The sequence below is a fragment of the Equus caballus genome, chromosome 4 (assembly GCF_041296265.1).
Source record: "Equus caballus isolate H_3958 breed thoroughbred chromosome 4, TB-T2T, whole genome shotgun sequence".
Taxonomy (NCBI): Eukaryota; Metazoa; Chordata; class Mammalia; order Perissodactyla; family Equidae; genus Equus; species Equus caballus.
The window spans coordinates 52,860,512-52,880,134 of NC_091687.1; the positions used below are offsets into that span (position 1 = coordinate 52,860,512).

The following is a 19,623-nucleotide window of genomic DNA, read 5'->3' on the forward strand; positions in this document are numbered from 1 at the left end:
TAAAGTGAAAATAGACAGTTCCCATCATGGTAATTCAGTTTACAGAAGTGGTGATGAAAATGTAACTATAAACTTGCCTCTGAATCTCTTCTTAACAAATAGCAAAAACAATTTATCTTTCTCTCTTGGCCAATAATTCTCTCCATTCCCCTCACCCCTAGCTACAATTTCTGTATGTTGGAAAGATGATGGGAAAGCTAAAAACTTCAAGGACTTCCTGGTCAGTTGACTGAGCTGTGCCTCATTGTCTGTTCCCCCAGTGTCATTTGGAGCCTCTGGCTCATTTCCCACAGCCTCTCTGCTGGATGTCCTTTGCCAGCAAGCATTGTTATACAGGAAGATGAGCTTAAAACTTATTATCAGTTGTCCTGAGTTTAAGCCCTGCCTTTTTTTACTAGGCAGCCACATGGCTTTGGGTGGCAAGGTAGTTAAGGTCCCTGAGCCTCAATTCCCATCTAAATAGTGAAGGATGTGGGGAAATTTCTTTAAATTATTTTCAATGCTGTGAATCACTTTGTAGACCATAAAGAAAAAAATCAAATGCTATTATGATGATGATCATTTCACAATTTAATATTTTATTAACTAAACCTTATTACACTAAATGCTTCTAACTGCCTAGGGTAAAGTCATACTAACTGCTCCAAGATAAATTCTTGTCTTGTGTAACATTCCCTTATTAAGTTGAAATCTACGGTAACTCAGCCAGCACTCAATAGATAGTGATTTTGCTGTGTCATAGATATGCCCAGTTTCCTACCGTGTACTTAAAGGCACTTATCTTCTCTTTAAAACCTTGATAACATTTCCCCTTTTACCTTTATGAGCACTTCAAATTCTTAAAACGTTTTCACCTGAAGAGTTCAACGGGGCACTGTGTGGATCTTTCACAACACAGCCAACTTGCCTTAACAATGACATAAACGTTCTAACCAAAAACTACACATTGTCCATATATTTTCATCCTCAAGATTTTGAATTAAACGATTTATTTTATATTCTTAACATCCCTAGAGAGAGAAAAAAAGTAGCAAGCCCAGGAATTTAGATCCAAGCCTACAATCAAACAACATTTCATTCAAGAGAATGAATTGCAATAATTACTCCATGTCCATGATATTCTACTCACTATTACCTAAATGTAAAATATAAACTCTTCTACTAATATAAATACTTGAGAAATATAGGGAAAGTCATCTAGCACATTAAGAAGAAATTGCACAAGGTAGATATTTCATAGTCTACCTTTATCTGAAAATATTTCATGCAACTTTTATAGTTTCCACATGCAGCCTAAGCCCTGGAATAATCTGATCAAATGTGTTTTTATAAGTCAATGTATATATAGAATAAAAGGCATCTCTAATGACTGGATGTACATACTTGTAAAATGTAATATAATGGAAAATCATCAATATTTAAGATGCATACACCAGTGGAAATTTGAAAGAATAAGAACTTGATTTAAAAACACAGCAGTATCTGTATCAAAAGAATAATTTACTTAATTCTTGAAAGTGCAATGACCCCCGCCTTGTAGAATAAGATGTGAGATTGACCAAAATAAATTCACTTCTATGAAGCTTTCCAGTCTTTTAAATTTATTCAGGAAAATCAGAGACCTTTTAAAATAAGTCAAAATTTTATATTTCATCAACCAAGGAAAACATACAATTTTAAAACAGTAAAAAGAAGGAGGAAATGACATCTCCTTTAGGGATCTAGAGCAATGTGAGGCCAACGGTGATGACATTTGCACCAGGGTTCCCTGTTATCTCCTCTTTTTTTTTTTAAGGTGTGGAAAATTAGAACATATGTGAAAATATCACATCAAGAGAGGACAATTTTAGAATTAAGATTAATTCTGAATTTTCTCTATTTGTATCATTATAGTGTGATTTATTTACTAATTAATGCAGAGAGAATCGTTGAAGTTTTCTAAATTCTCATTCCTTGGAGGATTAGCTCACCCATTATCATTTCTATTTGATCTTTCACGCCTTTGTGAAAAGATATGTGAAGGCTACTGTTTTCCACTTATCTATTCTGATTCAGGCAATTTATATTTGACATGCACAAAAGTAAATTTTTATTTCACAGATATAAACATTGATCCACTTTTATAACCCAAGCATCATATCCTATAAATTATAACACATAAAAAACAACTTAAACAGTCGAGCACATACAATAGGGAGGGAAGCACAAAAGAGATACATAGGTAAATGTTTCTAAAAACCCAGGAGGTAATTTTCTCCATGTTCTTCATGCTACCATTAGCTGACCAACAAGTCCAAAACTTCTTTCTTTGATTAAGGTGGCAATAATAGTGGCACCTTGCCTTAAACTTTCCTGTAGCTTCTGCTCATCCTGAAAAGGAAAGATAAAGCAACAATTATTTTAGAAAGATGTCACACATTAAATTTAATAAGAAGTTACTTTTATTTTTTTTAAATTTCTTTATTTTTAACTTTTTCCCCCCAGTTTTATAGAGATATAATTGACATATAACATTGTGTAAGTTTAAGGTGTACAATGCAATGATATGATATACATGTATACTGTGAAATGATTACTACAATAAGGTAAGTTATCACATCCATCACCTCATATAATTACAATTGTGGGAACGGGGGTTAGTGAGAACATTTAAGATCTCCTCATTTAGCAACTTTCAAGTATGCAATACAATAATGTTAACTATAATCATGATGCTGTACATTAAATTCCCAGAACTTATTCACCATACAACTGGAAGTTGGTACCTTTTGACCACCATCTCCCCATTTCCTCCACCCCTCAGACCCCAGCAACCACCATCCTACTCTGTTTCTATGAGTTCAAGGAGCCACTTTTCAAGGCCCGCTGCTCTCTGGCCTCAGCATTCTATAGAACTCAGACCATAGCCACTGGCATGGACTTGGTCCCCCAAATAAAGAAGGAATGCTTTTGCAAGCACTTTTCATTATAGACAAAAAATATTTGCTGAAGATACCAAGAAAAACACTGACAATTTCAAACGTTAACAACATAAAATAAAAGATTATTCTCCCCTAATCCACTACCTGACCAACTTTGGCTCTTCACTAAAGTGTGAATATTTCATTGATGATGCAAGTCTTTTCGTCATCTTGTTTCTGAATGTTCTCCAACAACAGACTTTGTTATAAACTGTGAGTACTGGTGTGGGAAAGAAAAAAACTGCTTGCTGTTTGTGAAGTGAGGATCAGGCGAATTGGTGAAATGAGTTATCTCACAAGTTGCTAAAATGTAGTTTTGCGTTTGAAATCATATTGCCTATGAAAATATGTTTATTCTAATTATTTGGGCTTCTTGAAGGCATGAGGGGATGGTACTGGGAAGAGAAAAAGAAAGTGGAAATAGAGCTAATATCTTTAAGGTCTCTGTGTTATGAATTGTGCTGTGTTCAAAAACAGGGATCTGATAAGCAGTCTCTAAAGTCTGGCATCATCCTTACTGTCTTATCCCAACATTCAATATATCACTAGGACTTATTGCTTCTACATCCTTATTATCCTATTTCCTATTTCCTTATATCCTTATCCATATCCTTATCCTATTTCCTGAATCCATATGCTCCACTCAAACTGCCATTGCCAGCATAACACCCCTGTCCTGAATTACTTGAACAATACATAAACAGTCTCTCTGAAGTCTTGTCCTGTTCTACCCTATTTCCCACACAGCAGTTAAAATATTTATTTTAAAATATAGACCTGATCATTTCACTATCCTGCCTAAAATCCTTTCAAGACTACCTTTAACCTTCAGGATCAAGTCTGAACCCTTTACCTGGTAATGAAAAGAGTCTTTTATCCTTCCAGCCTCTTCTTGCCATTCCCTTAAAATCACTCAATTCTCTAGGCCACATGAAACTATTTAAGATTGTACAAACAAGCCATTTTTCTAAGCTTTCATCCCCTTGCGCCAGCTAATCCCTTTGCCAGAAAAGCTTTCCCACTCCCTTCCTAGCTTAGCTAATCCTAGTTACTCTTTGTGGTTCAACCCAGACATCTGCGACTCTTGAAATCTACTCTTGACTCCTATCCTCCAGTCCAGTTTGGGTGAGGTGAATCTATGTTTCCACAGCTGTGAATTCCTCTAGCACACTGAATTCTAATAGTCTTTTCAGTTGACCGTCTATTCCACCAGATGATGTTTCTTGATGTACAGAATTTTTCATTTTATCTTTGAATATGGAACACTTATTTCAATGCCTAACACATGGTAGCACTCCATAAATTACAACACATTCAAAGCAAAGGAGACTCTGACTATGGTAGAGATATCATCACCTTTTCAGTTTAACTCATCTGTTAAAATGACCACTATTTGGTTACTTTGTTTACTTCTATTTGCATATTTAGACAGACTCCTGGCAATAGTCCCAAGAAGAAAATAATCAAGGCATTCCACTACCACCACACTTCCACTAGCTCAGGCCTTGGGTTTCTCTATGAGGATGGTGGTGAGAGACCGTCTGGGCTTAAGCTCCTTTTTTCCATCAGTTTCCCTGATTTTGTTCTAAGGGCTGGAGCTGAGGAAGATGCACAAGGATCTGAATGGTGGCCACCTGAATGGTGGCTACTTTGCTCACTGCAAGTGGGTTTTGATGATACTTCAATACTGGGTTTCAGATGCTGGACTGGTTTCCATAATATCGTAAGACTTAAATCACATATACAAATTATTCTAAAGAGAAATATGTTTGGGCTTAAATGTGATTCACTTATAAGGGAGTAGACATCATCCATGACACATCATTCATAAACAAAGAAATAGATCTTCTAAAGCTGAACACAATACAAACCAACAATAGATATTTGTCCCTCTTAACGATTAATTAATTACAATGTCGCAGGGTTTATAATACAAATCTACTCCCCAGTTTCATTTATGAAATTGAGACATACAACAGATGATGATAATTAAGGTTTCCCCCTCAAAAATAAACAGAAAAAGGCTCTTGGTAGAGCCTCTTTGAAACAAGTTAACACTTATAATGAAAGCAGCACAGTAACAAAGGAAGAAATGAAGGGGAAAATATCTGTTTAAGATCCTAATGCTAGAAAAATAACATTTCTATATCTTAGAATAAATCATCTATGCTCATTTTGATAGCTCCATAACTTACACATCTTTAGATAATCAGGAATTTAAGTAAGAATGTTCTTTTAAGGATTAGTTTACTTCTGCAATTTTTTATAGGCATCATTTGGAAAGATTAGAATTCAGTGAGAAGAACTTATATTATTCCACTGAATATTTGTTTTCCCTTTCTGCCTGAGCTCAATCAATTGATTTATCCCTGAAAAATATGGAAGTCTCAAAACTGATTAAACAAGACAGTGAGACATACATATACTCAGAAAACTTCTAGTATATACAAAGATCACATATTCAAACAATTTATTGATTCTAAACATCTCAAAATTCCTTAACTCTACAAAACTATTGATAATATGGGTAAAAAAAAAAGCAAACTCAAATAGATCTTTAAAAAGTATTTCTTGCTGCTAGTGGACATGCAAAATAGTGTTTTTAATCCTTGAGGAGGATGGGGAGGGAAGGGGCATTACAGGTGGTCATTTTATTATCATTCACACATATTTACATATATGTACATACATACATTCCTTTGTGTGTCCCAAATATGGTATAATAAAAATGTTTAATGTTAAAACTAAGTAAGCAAGGTCAACATGAACACTGAAAAATCATGTTGACAGTAAGCGCTCTTGACATGATGTGATGAAAATGGCATTTACTGTGGGCCGGCCCCATGGTGTAATGGTTAACTTAAGCAGACTCTGCTTCCGCAGTTCAGGTTTGCAGGTTCAGATCCTGGGTGTGGATTTACACCACTCATCAGCCATGCTGTGGCAGTGACCCATGTACAAAATAGAGGAAGACTGGCACAGATGTTAGCTCAGGGCCAATCTTACTCAAGCAAAAAAAGAGGAAGACTGGCAACAGATGTTAACTCAGGGCCAATCTTCCTCAAGTAAAAAAAGGAGAAAGAAAATGGCATTTACTGCTGTAGTCTACCTCTAGAAAACCCATTACCCTAGTCTCTAATCATGAGAAAAACATGAGACGAATTCCAATAGATGGAATCCTACAATACATCTGACCAGAACTCCTCAAAACTGTCAAGTTCATCAAAAACAAGGGAAGTGGGAGAAACTGTCACAACCAAGAGGAGCCTAAGGAGACATGACAACTAAAAGTAATACGGTGTCCTGGAACAAAAAATACATTAGGTAAAACTAAGGAAATCTGAATAAACAATGGACTTCAGTTGTTAATAATAGGGGAATCTGGATGCAGGGTATATAGGAACTCTGTACTATCTTCTCAATTTTTCTGTAAATCTAAAAATTAAAGTGTATTATTTTTTCAAGAAAGTAAGCATGTATTTAACTTAAACATATTTGTCTTGATTTTAAAAATGTTTCTGTGCCATAATTACAAAGCCTGAGTTACAAAGGTAATTTATTTGTGTGCACTAGCCCATTTGCATATTTCTTGATAACATACAATATTCCTGTATTAAATTATGCATTTCATAAGGGCACAGGCTCTAGAGTCAGGTTGCTGGCATTCATATACTGGCTTTGATAATTTTCAAGTAATCTTTGAGCAAATTATTGAAGTTTTATAGTTCTTAGTTTTTTCATCTAAAACTGGGGCAATAATATTATCTACCTTATAATTTTTTTGTAGGGACTGAATCAGATAAGACATGTAAATCACTGCTACCTAGTAAATATTCAATAATAATAGCTGTTAGATGGGCCAGCCCAGTGATGCAGCAGTTAAGTTCACACATTCCGCTTCTTGGTGGCCCGGGTTCACTGGTTCGGATCCCGGGTGCGGATGTGGCACCGCTTGGCAAAAAGCCACGCTGTGGTAGGCATCCCACGTATAAAGTAGAGGAAGATGGGCATGGATCTTAGCTCAGGGCCATTCTTCCTCAGCAAAAAGAGGAGGATTGGCAGTAGTTAGCTCAGAGCTAATCTTCCTCAAAATAAAAAATAGCTGTTAGAATTATTATTTTTAAAGAGTGTACTGACTTTAGCCATGACAAAGTAGCTGATATCACCAGCTCACAATACATAACATTAAATCTGGACAACTGTATGTAAAAATATTGTTTGCAGGCCTCAGATGGTAACCAAAGCACGTCTACAATCCTTGAAAGTAGAGCCCATTAACTAACATTCACTTCAGCTGACTTATTGAGAGAATTTTTTTCAAACTATAAAGAAGAGAAATAGAGCTCAAGTAGAGAATGACAGTCTCTCTGGGTAGAAAAGATACAGTTTACAATTTAGAGTTGTCAAGGCAGCTTGGATTTGTGCAAGCATGGTACCTGAGAGAGGGAAGTTGCAAAGAAATACTAAAAATCTGCTAAAAATTCCCCTTCATTCCTTGGCCAACTCCTAAAGTGCTTGCACAGGAGGAGATGCAATAGGTTCCTGGCAGAGAATAACTGCAGGGAAGCTGGAGAGCTGAGCAGAGATTTCCGAGCCTGCACTGTGCTGACGAGAAGGAGTTTAGATGGGAGTCCAGGTAGAAAGAGGACAAATTACTGACCACCCATGGCTTCCAGTTGAGATCTCTGAAAGGCTGCGCCTACAGCCTGGGAATAAAGGCAAAACTGAATTGGACCTGCCCTAACAAAGTTTCAACAACCTCCAGATCAAGTTGATCGCCCAGTAATACAAATGCTTGCCAGAACAAATTTCAATATTCTTTGGAGGAAACTAAAATAAGCTACAGCTTTTATCACATTTTGCAACTAAGTATGGCATATAATAAACTATTACTAGATGAGTAAGGAAGCAGAAAGCAAAGCAGCAGAAAAAATAACCCATAAAGGAGCAAAAAAGATAATCAATTTAAGCAGATCCAGAAATGATCCATATATTGAATTAGCATGCAAAGATTTCAAAATAACTATGATTAATATATTTAAAAAACAGAGGAAGAGATGGAAACATTGATGAAGAAAATGAAAATTTTCAACATAGAATTGGGATCTATGAAAAGGATATTTTATAATTATAAAATATAATACTTGAAATTAAGAATTAGACTGCTGTAATACAAGATAAGCAGAGCAGAAGATATTAGTGATCCTGAGGACAAGTAAAAAAAAAATATCCAAACTGAAGCACAGAGAGAAAAATTGAATTATTACTATAATACTATATGATATAATACTTTATGATCATATTACTATTCCATTTCCCTATTCTGTCCTTATCTACAGCTATACCCCACCACCACCACCAAGAATCCTGTTTGCAACATTTAGAAAATGGCATATGGGTTATCTCAGCAGCCATGTCATCTGGGAATATTTACTCTATGAAACAAATAAGCATAAAAAAATTTCAACCTCAAACCTAGGAAAGTAAGGCAATATAATAACATACATAACTATGCAAAAGGCTAGTCTGTAGGTAATATTGCTATAGCTGGGCATTAAAGGATGAGGAAATTCGGAGCATGATAAGATCACATAATGCTGGAATGATTCCTGAAGGAGGTGTAACCAAGAGATGAGAAAAGGAGGAGGTAAAAATTTCAGAGTCCAGAATGGACAAGAAATACTTTGGGAACAAGAAATCATGACTAATTTTTATTGTGACATATCAATGTGATAAGCTAGACCTTAATAAAGGTATTGCAAAAAAAGTGGGTACTCAAATTCTCACAATAAAAAATAAAGAAAATATCACTGAAATTGTACTTATCAGCAGTTTATTCACTATCTGTAACTCTAGCAATTTACAGGCTTCAAATTTACCTTGATTTCTACTCACCAGCCATAAAGAACATAAACTAAAAACATGGGACTCAATGTTTACACACCCACACACAAAATCAAAATTATACATTTGTTGGTTACTGAAAAACAAGGGGAAATTTAATGACATAAGAAGTATTAAAGTCTGCATTTTCTCTGTCTAAATTATTGTTATAATTACTTGTTTTATCACCTTGTTAACTTCATAAAAATGTCAATTGTGAGAAAAATCGTAAAAATCACAACTCTATCCAGTCATAAAACAATAAAAACATAACTTTTGGCTGAAAAATACAGCATTCACTCTCCTTCCTGATTATAACTATATTATAAAATAGAAACCAGTCAAAAAGAAAAAAAGAATATAGTAGTCAGATTTCTTAAAATCCTGGGAGGGAAGGGGCTGGCCCCGTGGCCGAGCGGTTAAGTTCGCTCGCTCCGCTGCAGGCGGCCCAGTGTTTCGTTGGTTCGAATCCTGGGCGCGGACATGACACTGCTCATCAAGCCACGCTGAGGCAGCGTCCCACATGCCACAACTAGAAGGACCCACAACGAAGAATATACAACTATGTACCGGGGGGCTTTGGGGAGAAAAAGGAAAAAATAAAATCTTTTTTAAAAAAAAAAATCCTGGGAGGGAAAATATCAAAATGTTAACAATTGTTATTTTGGGATGATGGATTTATGGCTATTTTTATTTCTTCTCTGTATTTTGCTATATTTTCAAAATTTCCATAATGAATACAATTTAATCCACTACAAAAAGTAAGTTATTTAAAAATTTAGGGGCTGGCCCCATGGCACAATGGTTAAGTCTGGCACACTCCACTAAGGCAGCCCAGGTTTCCAGGTTCAGATCCCAGGCACAGACCTATACCACTCATCGAGCCATGCTGTGGTGGTGACCCACATGCAAAGTGGAGTAAGGTTGGAACAGATGTTGGCTCAGGGCTAATCTTCCTCAAGCAAAAGAAGAGGAAGATTGGCAAAAGATGTCAGCTCAGAATGAATCTTCCCTACCAAAACAAAAAAAAATTTAGTTTCAAGACCTTAAATTCAGGGAACTAAATTTGACTTATCATATAAATTCAATACAGAACACATTGTCCAAATTTCCAGGGAACATTTATCTCCATAAAAATCTTCAAAATCTGCACAAAGAAAACGTTTTTTGTTTGACTATTTTATTCTTCAATAAAAGGTCCAAGAAAGAATCATATTAATAATTCACAAGGTCTTAGCTTTCTGCTGACTTAGAAGTAGAAAAATATCATGAAGTCAAGCTAAAAGTAACAACAAAAAATTTTTACTTACCTAATTTTATTTAGTATGTTAACAAGTACTCTTGAAGAGTTCCCTAACAGTCGGATTTTTAAATATTAGAAAGAAAATTAGACAAAATATCAATATAAAATAGCTATCTTTAACTTCTGATATCCTCAAACTGAATTATTTAGGATTAGAATTCACCATAGGTTTTATCTACAAACTTATCATATTTAGCTATTTCTCTATCCCTTGTAATTTAAAGATTAGGATGGACTATCCTAGGTTTAGATGAAAAAAGAACAAAAGTTCTAATTACCATTATCTTTTAAACACATAATTCTAAACTCACTCCATAGTAACTAAGTCTTGTCAGTGGAATCCTAGACTTCAGTCTTTTTGTACACGTGGGGTTTTGTTGGTGATAGCTCAGTTTCCTTACAATGGTTATATACATCTATCATCTCCAGCAGAACAATGAAGTCTCGATGCAGAAACTCTCATGGGACATCTCAGCCTTTGGCAAAAGTTGGGAAAGCAGGAAATTTCTTTATTTTCACAGAAGATTGGGAGTGACAGCAGCATCTCCATAATTCATAGCCGCTCTTCTGTTCCCTCCTCCCCACCGTTTACTTCACAATTTGGATAAGTAAAGCCTGCAATTCCAGAAGTAAATTACTGAGAAGTCACACCTTGCAAGTGTGTACAAGTGGTCAATTTTCTGTAATGCCCATGTCTTCAAAATCCCATACTTACTAACTGTCCCTTTCAATTTTCTCAAAGGATAACTTTTGGTAAAACTATTCCCAGTGTACATAAACTTGAAGAACTTTTTAAAGGTATACTTTAAAACATTAAATCCTATCATTGTACTATATAGCTCTCAGTACTTGAATTAAAGAGGCATAAGCAAATTTATGGTAGGTATGCTTTTAGAATCAAATTTATGTGGATTTTGTAGAAAACTGTCTCAAAGAATAGCAGGAAAAGTTATTGTTATGACGTTATTGTTGTCCAAATTTTTATGGACAACTTGAAAGGAAATCTTTGAGATATTCATCCTCCAGACACATCATTCCTAAAGAACACAATGTACTCTGCTAAAAGGAAAACCATAAAGTTAAAATATATGCATATATATATTCAGGCTTTAGATGTCTTAGGAGATTGCACAGTCCTTGTTGAAGGGTAAACATCACCTTGCCTCAGCAAATTCCATACCTAAAGCCTAATTCAGTTTCCATAAGTTACAAAACTGTTCTGAAATTCAGGTTGCTAATATTTTGATATTAATATCCCTCTGCCATCCATCCTTGTTTTGGTGAACTCATACAAAAATTATCCAAATGCCACAAATTTTCAAACACTCTAAATAAAAGTGTATTATCTATATCTGCAGATACATATCTATCTATCCATCTATACCATATACAATATACAAAAATCCTAAGTTGTAGACTTTAGAAGCCTTTTAACGGTTTTATTACATTTATAAAATACTTAATATCATATCAAAATAATTTGAGGCTAAATTTCCTTTCTGTGTACATTTTGCTGATATGGAAGAAAAAAATCTAATGGTAACATGCTGTCCCCTAGTGGAGATGAAAATAAACGTTTGGGGTTTGTAAATTTCCAAAACTGCAGAGAAAGCAGTGACCTACTGATAGAGTTTGAGAAAAACAAAACAGTCCTGTCCAAATGAAAAGCATTTGCCTCTAGCTCGTTTGAGTGAAACAACTCTCTCCTGAAAACCTCGATAATGAAATACTAGTGAAAATGCAATTGGGTTTACTTATTAACACAGTCATCACAAAGCACTTTTCATCTCCTTTATTCTCCATACCTAGCACAAGGCCCTTCGCATAATGTAGGCACTCAGTAAGTATTTGTGGAATGAGAATTAAGAAAAAAGAATTGGTCAACAAAACCCCAGTGGGCAACACTGCTACTTTGCTGAACAGGAACGGATAAGAAAGATAGAAAAGACTCAAACTATGCAGTGTTCAGAGCCAGAGTACAGTGGGGTAAAACATGGGCAGCCAAAAGCACCAGATGTCCAGCCTGAGGAACAAGCACTTCATTATTGTGTCAATTATTTCTAGATCTGGAACTTGTCACACTGTCATACTTTATTTTCTTACAACATCATTCTTAATATCAATCCCCTAACTTAATAAAGTTGAAAAAGCAGTCTGATACACAATGTCCTTTTTAATTAGCAAATATGTTTTGATTCTATACAACTCATGCAACAGTTACCAAGCCCTGCTACTTTTCTATGACATCCCTCACCAGTCATATCCAACCACTCTAAGTCTACATCCACACCATCCTGTACCTGGATTCCTCTAGGATGTTCTAACTGGCCACTTCTCTTTGCCCTTGCTACTGCTCTAACCCTACTAGAACAACCATTTTCACGCTATCAAACCCACATTACTTTCAGCACAAACTTCATCTTAGCATTCAAGACCACCCACAATCAAACTAATCAACCCTCCTAACCACAGTTCTCACTCCTTTACTACATGGAAATGACTGTTGTGGCCATACTGGTATAATCACTGTTATTCCTTCTCCAGTAAAATGGTTTCCCAATAATTGTCTACTTCAAATTAATATTCAGAGACCTGGTTGTGATGACTGCTTTTTATATAATCATCTACTTTACTGAACATCAGTAATTTACATTATCATAGTTTGCCTCATAATCCCTTACTAATATTTGTATTAGGTTTATAGATGTATAGGTCTTATTTTCTTAGCTAAACTGTAGATAGTAAAAAACAACTGTCCTGAATTGAATTCTAACCTCAAATAAAGTACTATACCCATAGTAGTTACTCAATAAATTAATTTGCTAATTCATTCTATAAAAATCTGGCTTTATATATTGACTATAAAGATATCTTTGAAACCTCAAAGTTTTTAGATAAAGGATACATCATTATGGAAATAATTCCCCCAAAATAAAGATAAGATAAAACTTGTATCTGTACTTGGAAACTTAAAAGATGTCAAAAGCTAGAAATTGTGCTACATGATCTCCCCTCCCATAAAAGAATGCCTGGTCTGGGAAGTAAGTGTAAAGGATATTGATAAATTTACTCTAATATACCCAAGTCAAGGGGATAAAGCCAGATGATGAGGCAAGCATTCTCTTAGATGGGGTGGCAGCATAAACAGAAAAACTACATGCTACATGTTGGTGGGCAATGGGTTCTGCTCGCAGAATGCATGAGAAATGATAGAAGGGATTGTAAGATTAATCAAAAGAGTTTCTTCTTGAGAGGATGAACCAAGTTTCATCAGAAAAACTATTAATAATTTCTCTTGGAGCAGAAAACTGATTAAATTTTTCCCAAAATCTTAATCTCAAAATTCCACAGAAAAGTGTTTACCATTGAGTTAAGAAGGAGGCTTTGAATTATAATCTACAAAAAAAAGAAAAGACTTCTATCCGTACCAGACTGATGCCAATTTTTATCATTCTCAACTAGCAAAAAACTAGCCTGGCAAAGCTCCCTCCAAGAATGGAGACCAGAAAGCATTCTTTCCAAGGGAGAAAGACACAGATGGTAGAAGACTGCCTATGGTGCCTCTTCCCAAAAGGTGTTTAAAAAATCAACAGATATATGAAACAATTTTCTAGGTGGAAAGAATTTTATGGAATCATCAGAATTAGACGTTTCGCTCTGAAATGACACTACTACATGAAGACAGCATATTAGATATTTTTTGATTTTCACTCTCAGGAAGATTCAAGAAGATGCTTCAACCATAGAAGTGGGCACAAAGTAGGAACAATTTTATGTGATAAAAGGGTTCATGCAGATATTAAATATTAAGTATTTTGAATAAAAAACCATTGGAGGTGGTGTAAAACCCACTTTTTCTCTATAAAGCTGAATTAGATAAATACAAGACATACTTGAAAATGTCTAGAATTCAAGAAAAGAATAAAGGTGTGAAAACAGAGGGAAAAGTCAAGGCATTAATTAAAGAAAGAAATTATGTAAGGGAAACCTGGGGAGAAAACACAATAGATATCGCAGAAATCATTATAAAACGTATAAGAAAATTCCCTGATTTGAATAAAGATGAGGGTCTTGCAGATAGACAGATATCATTTAGTGCATTGCAAAATTAGTGAAAGAACCCCAAAAAGAAGCCATATTCAGACAATAGCCTCAAATTTAAAGATAAAAATTCAACAGCCTCCAGCACACAACATGGATTATTTTGATTAGATAAGAAGGGCTAATGTGTAACTTCTCTGGAATGCTAAGTACCTCCAGAAAATGGGATCTAAGGAAAAAAATGCTACCTAGGAATCCCTATAAACTGTCAGAAGAACAAAAAAAAAAAAAAAAAAGGAGACACTATGGGATATGCAAGGTCTCCATACCAATTAGTGGAGGCTTTCTTAAAAAGAAAAGAAAGGAATATTTAAAGACTTATCCTATGACGAAATAAGTGAGGAAAAACAGTAAGAATGGTGACTGCTTTCAATGACTTTATTTCAAGAACTTAACTGATACCAGGTTATAGGCTATAAATTAAGATGTGAATAGACAGACATAAAGGTTTTTTCCCTTATGGAATATGTAGTCAGGCAAGTCAGATAAACACATAAATGCATTCATAATAGCAAGTTATGAAGAAAACAACAAACCAATTTAGCATCAAAACAAATCTAGTATTAGAATTTTCAGGCACAAAATATTTTTTAAACTATGCAAAAATTATCTAAATAAATAAACATGGAATCACAAAAATGAGCACAATTAGGCTCTAAAATACATACAGATTTGAAAAAGAAGACATAGAACTTTTATAAATGAAAAACATTGCTGAATTTAAACAAAAAAATCTCAAAGTTTGAATCAAACAACAGATTAGACACAGATGAAAAGAGGATTATTGAAACTGAAAACATAGTTGATGAAATTATTCAGAATTCATATCAGAGAAAATAACAAATAGAAAATGTAATAGGAGATTAAGAGATTTGGCAGATATGATAAGAATTTCTAATATATATTTAATCAGAATCCCAGAAAAGGAGAATAAGACAATGAGGAAAAATAATAAAGACATTATTGCTAAAAAATTTCCATAAGTTATGGAAGACTTGAATTCAATCATAAGGGAAACCAAATGAATTCCAAGGTGGAGAAAAAAGATGCTCAACAAGTAGACAAATTGTAAAGAAACTGTGGAACACTAAATATAGAGACAATCAAAAAGCACAGAAGACTAACAATTAGACTGATGTGACAGTCTTTCTCACAGCAACAATCGTAGCAAGAACATAATGACATATTTGCAAAGCACTAAAGACAGAAAGCAAAAGTCACTCCCAAGAACAACAAAAAAACTATCAACCTAGAAGTCTTATACTCCTCCACAAACACTGTTTATTAAGAATGAAGATAGAATATGGGGTCCTTCATCCAAAGCAAAACATAAAAGTACTCCTAAAAATACTCTGGCACTAAAGGATGTACCTCAGGTAGAAGGGAAATAATTTCAGAAGGTCTAATAGTGCAGGAAGGCATACAAAACAAAGAAGCAGCGTTAAAATAAGTAGACAAATCTTAACAAAGCAGTGTCTCCAGAAGATAATAAAAATAACATTTAAATATAGAGAATATTTAAAAGAATACTCTCTTAAATATACCATTAATACACCATTTAATTATTTCCAGCAAGAATCATCAATGCTTACTAAAATTAGCACATAAAACTATGATAAAAATTGCGAAATTGACATAGTCTCAAGGTATCTCCCCACAAGATATTTATTAATTATAAAAGGAAAATAATAAATCTTCAGCCAAGAAACATGGCAGGCACCACCTTAACCAAGATATCACAATTAACATCAACAGTAGTAAGACACATAGACATCAAGTGACCCCTGATATGATGCACTGAGAAGAATACAGTACTACTTCTCTGGTGTTCTTGCCAAAAAGGCATAGTCTGAATTTATTCATGAGAGGACATCAAACTTAAATTGAGAGACATTATACCACATAACAGGCCAGTATTCATCAAAAGTACAAGGTCATGAAAGACAAAGACTGATGATGTGTTCAAGAGTAGACGAGACTAGTAAGAGATGAAACGAAATGCAACATGTGCTTCAGGATTGGATTCTGGACCAGAAAAAGGATAACGGTGGGAAAATCAACAAAATTTAATAAGATTTATAGATTAGTAACAATGTTGCATCAAGGTTAATTCCCTGATTTTGATATTGTGAGGAGGTAAGATGTTAATATTAAGGATTTTGGGTCAAGGGTGTACAAAAATTCTTTGTACTATTTATGAAACTTTTTGTAAGTCTGAAATCATTTCAAGATGAAAAATTAAGAAGATTACTAATAGAGAAAAACACCAATGAAAAACAACAAAACAAAAATCTCAGTTAAACAGTAAAGAAAAAAATGTGAGAAAAGCAGGACAGACAGAAAGCAAAAAGTAAGGAGAGAGAAACTGTTCCAAATATTTTTCTAACTTCAATAAATGTGAATGACTAAGGTCACAGGTGGAAACACAGAAACTGGGTTAAAAACTAAACACAGCTGTATGACTTTTATAATAGCCACGGCTAAGACACCAGGACACAAAAGGCTGAGAGGCAAGTGATTGAAAAAGATATTCCAGACATGCACAAACTAAAAGAAAGCTTGGTTCACTATATTCAGTATATTCACTAGTAAAACATAGACTTTAAGATAAAAAGCATTACAGACAGAGGGCTACTATAAAAGTTATAAAGTTTCATTCACCAGAAGCAGGTTTTGGATATTGGAAATTATGAAATGCATTTTGGATAAATCTAAGATGCCAAGGAGACATCCAGGACCAAATATCAAGTAGGCAGTTGTATGTGTGAATCTGGAGCATGGCAACGAGTCATTTGCAAATGAAGGGTATTTAAAACCACAGGAGTGGGTGAGAATTCATGAGGATCACACAGGACAGTGTCCTAAGAATCTTCATTATTTAGGGATCCAACAGAAGTTAAGAAGCTGGCACGGAGTCTGAGAGGAGCAGCCATGCTGTATATAAAGGAAGAAATCAAGGCAGTGCGAGATTATGGAACTTGAGATAAAAGGACCATAAAAAAGAAAATGGTACCGTGTTATCCATTGGTATTTAGAGCTTGTTACAGGAAAAAAATGAATCAGCTATACAGAGATAAGGACAGAAAATTGTTTTTAATGTTATGGAGCAAAGCAACGCTTTAATAACAATTACTAACTATTCTGTAAAGATAAGGTTTAACAAAAAAAACACACAATTTAAAGTACACCACAAAACATTAGAATGTGAAAAGTTAATGAATAGGGTTGAAAGTCATACAGAATTTCTCATTTTATACTGTCAAGCCAATATATATTAAATCATCATATATTTTAAGTTAATAAGAAAGAAAAAAGTAAATATGAATATAAAACAAAAATAATTAGCAGTAGTATGAAACAGGACTAAAGTCTACCAAATTGCTAGGAAAAAAAAAGGCAAAGAAAATATAACACACCCTATGAGGTAAATTCCATTATTTAGAAACTTAAACCACAAGAGGTCAAATAACTTGTCTTAAATCACATAATAATGACTGAAAAACCCAGACATGACAGCAGAATAAGAATCTATAGAGTCCAAGCACTTAACAACAATATTAGGGACATTCTTATCCAAGAAAACATGCTTCTAAATGACTACAGTTTAGATTCATTAATTTTTTTTTTTTGGCTTACTTTAATATCAAATTTAAAAATATAATCCCTCTTGAGACGTTTACGTGACTCAGCAGCAATAAGCAGGCTGTGTGGTGTGTGGTCTAACATATACCCGCACCTCCAAGGTACGCATATCCTGCCTCCACAACTACAAAAAAAGAAAATTACCAAGTTAATTTATGTTTTATGACATGAACATAAACTGATGAGAGAATTAAATCTTTTGGGTCAATAATAACCAAAATTCTAACTTGTAAATTGGAACACCGATTCCAGAATTTGTAACATCCAGACAAAACGCAGAAAGTAAGCATTTTTCAGTGAATATTGACGGAGGAATTAAAAAAGGAGTTCTGCAAAAGAGATCTAGGGGATACAAAGCAAATATTTATTGAGTCAAAACGTCCTTTTCTCTTATTGTTTATATTGTCACACATCTCCACTGCAAAGTTAAACAAGAATCCTTGTCCATTTCAGGAACTGTCATACCATAAAATGATAAGCCATAGGGAACAACAAATACCAGAGTCAAGTTGCTAAGGTAAAGGCAAAAACAAAAATTTAAACCAAAACATACATTGATTTGACGGTCATGGTTGGTCGAGTTTGGCATGATCCCCGGCAGGCTCTGTTTTATATTGAGAAATGAGGAATGTTTGCTTTCTCTGCCGACATGTTTTCAGTGAGGTGTAAAGCATAAGAAAGGCTAAGCAACATTTTAATTATTGCTCCAGCATTTTAATAAACTGAAAAAGATCTGGGGAGAGCACAAATAAGCAGCACATTAGAAATCTCCTGTGGCACGCTGGAAACCTTACAAAGGAAACGCTAACATGTTTTCCACTCACTCGGCCTAAAGCATAACTCTCCAGCTTCCTGGATATGCTAATTTCATAAAGAATAATTTAAGTGTTATATAGAACACACACAATCAAAAGGAAAAGAAGAGCTACAAAATCCTTCTTCCTTTCAATTGTTTATTCATTCTGATTGGGATTGGAAGGCCTTTAAAAGACAAATAAATGCCTGATGCCTAGAAATAATTAAAATACCAGCAAAGAGGAGTAATAATTACAAGAAAGAAAATGTCCATCTGGATTATACACACATCCAGTGAAAACAGCAAGAGACACTACTGAATATTAACACTACATCATGAAAGCAAAAATGATGATAATCTTTATAAGAATATTTTAAAAGATATTTAAGGTGCTGGCCCAGTGGTGCAGTGGTTAAGTTTGCACGTTTTGCTTCAGTGGCCTGGGGTTCACCGGTTCGGGTCCCAGGTGTGGACACGGCACCACTTGGCAAGCCATGCTGAGGCAGGCGTCCCACATATAAAGTAGAGGAAGATGGGCATAGATGTTAGCTCAGGGCCAATCTTCCTCAGCAAAAAGAGGAGGGTTGGCAGCAGATGTTAGCTCAGGGCTAATCTTCCTCAAAAAAAAAAGATATTTAAAAGTAAACGAGTTCAGTGATAGAAGTTCTTACAAGTGATTATATACATCATTCTTATAAAAAGTATAGTCCTCTCATAGAATGAAATATGTATTTATTTCCATGACTTGAAAAATGAGAGGAAAACTCACACTAAGAAATCTAGCCTGCTCAGGTTTGTTTGGTTTGGTTTTAAGCACTTTACTCGAAGATAAGTTCTCTTCATTGCAGGACAAAAACAAAACAAAAACAAAAACATACACTCACACAGCTTGCCTATGAACATTGTAGCTTACAGTGGCATTCTTCTACATATTATAT

At 34.6% G+C, this 19,623-nt stretch overlaps 1 protein-coding gene across 4 annotated transcripts in view; it reads right to left on the minus strand.

Moving 5' to 3' along the window:
- Window positions 1–546: 546 nt before the first annotated feature.
- Window positions 547–19,623, minus strand: part of CRPPA (CDP-L-ribitol pyrophosphorylase A) — a 282,773-nt gene continuing 263,696 nt past the window's right edge. For 3 of the 4 annotated variants that reach the window (XR_002807444.2, XM_023639317.2, XM_023639320.2), the window contains one exon: window positions 547–2,370. Coding sequence is in view for 2 of the 4 variants with exons in the window: in XM_023639317.2 (XP_023495085.1) it covers window positions 2,266–2,370 (105 nt within the window). In the remaining 2 variants the exon portion in view is untranslated. Of the gene's footprint in view, window positions 2,371–17,883; window positions 18,014–19,623 lie in introns of all 4 variants that reach the window. The other variant, XM_023639319.2, reaches the window with a different exon arrangement.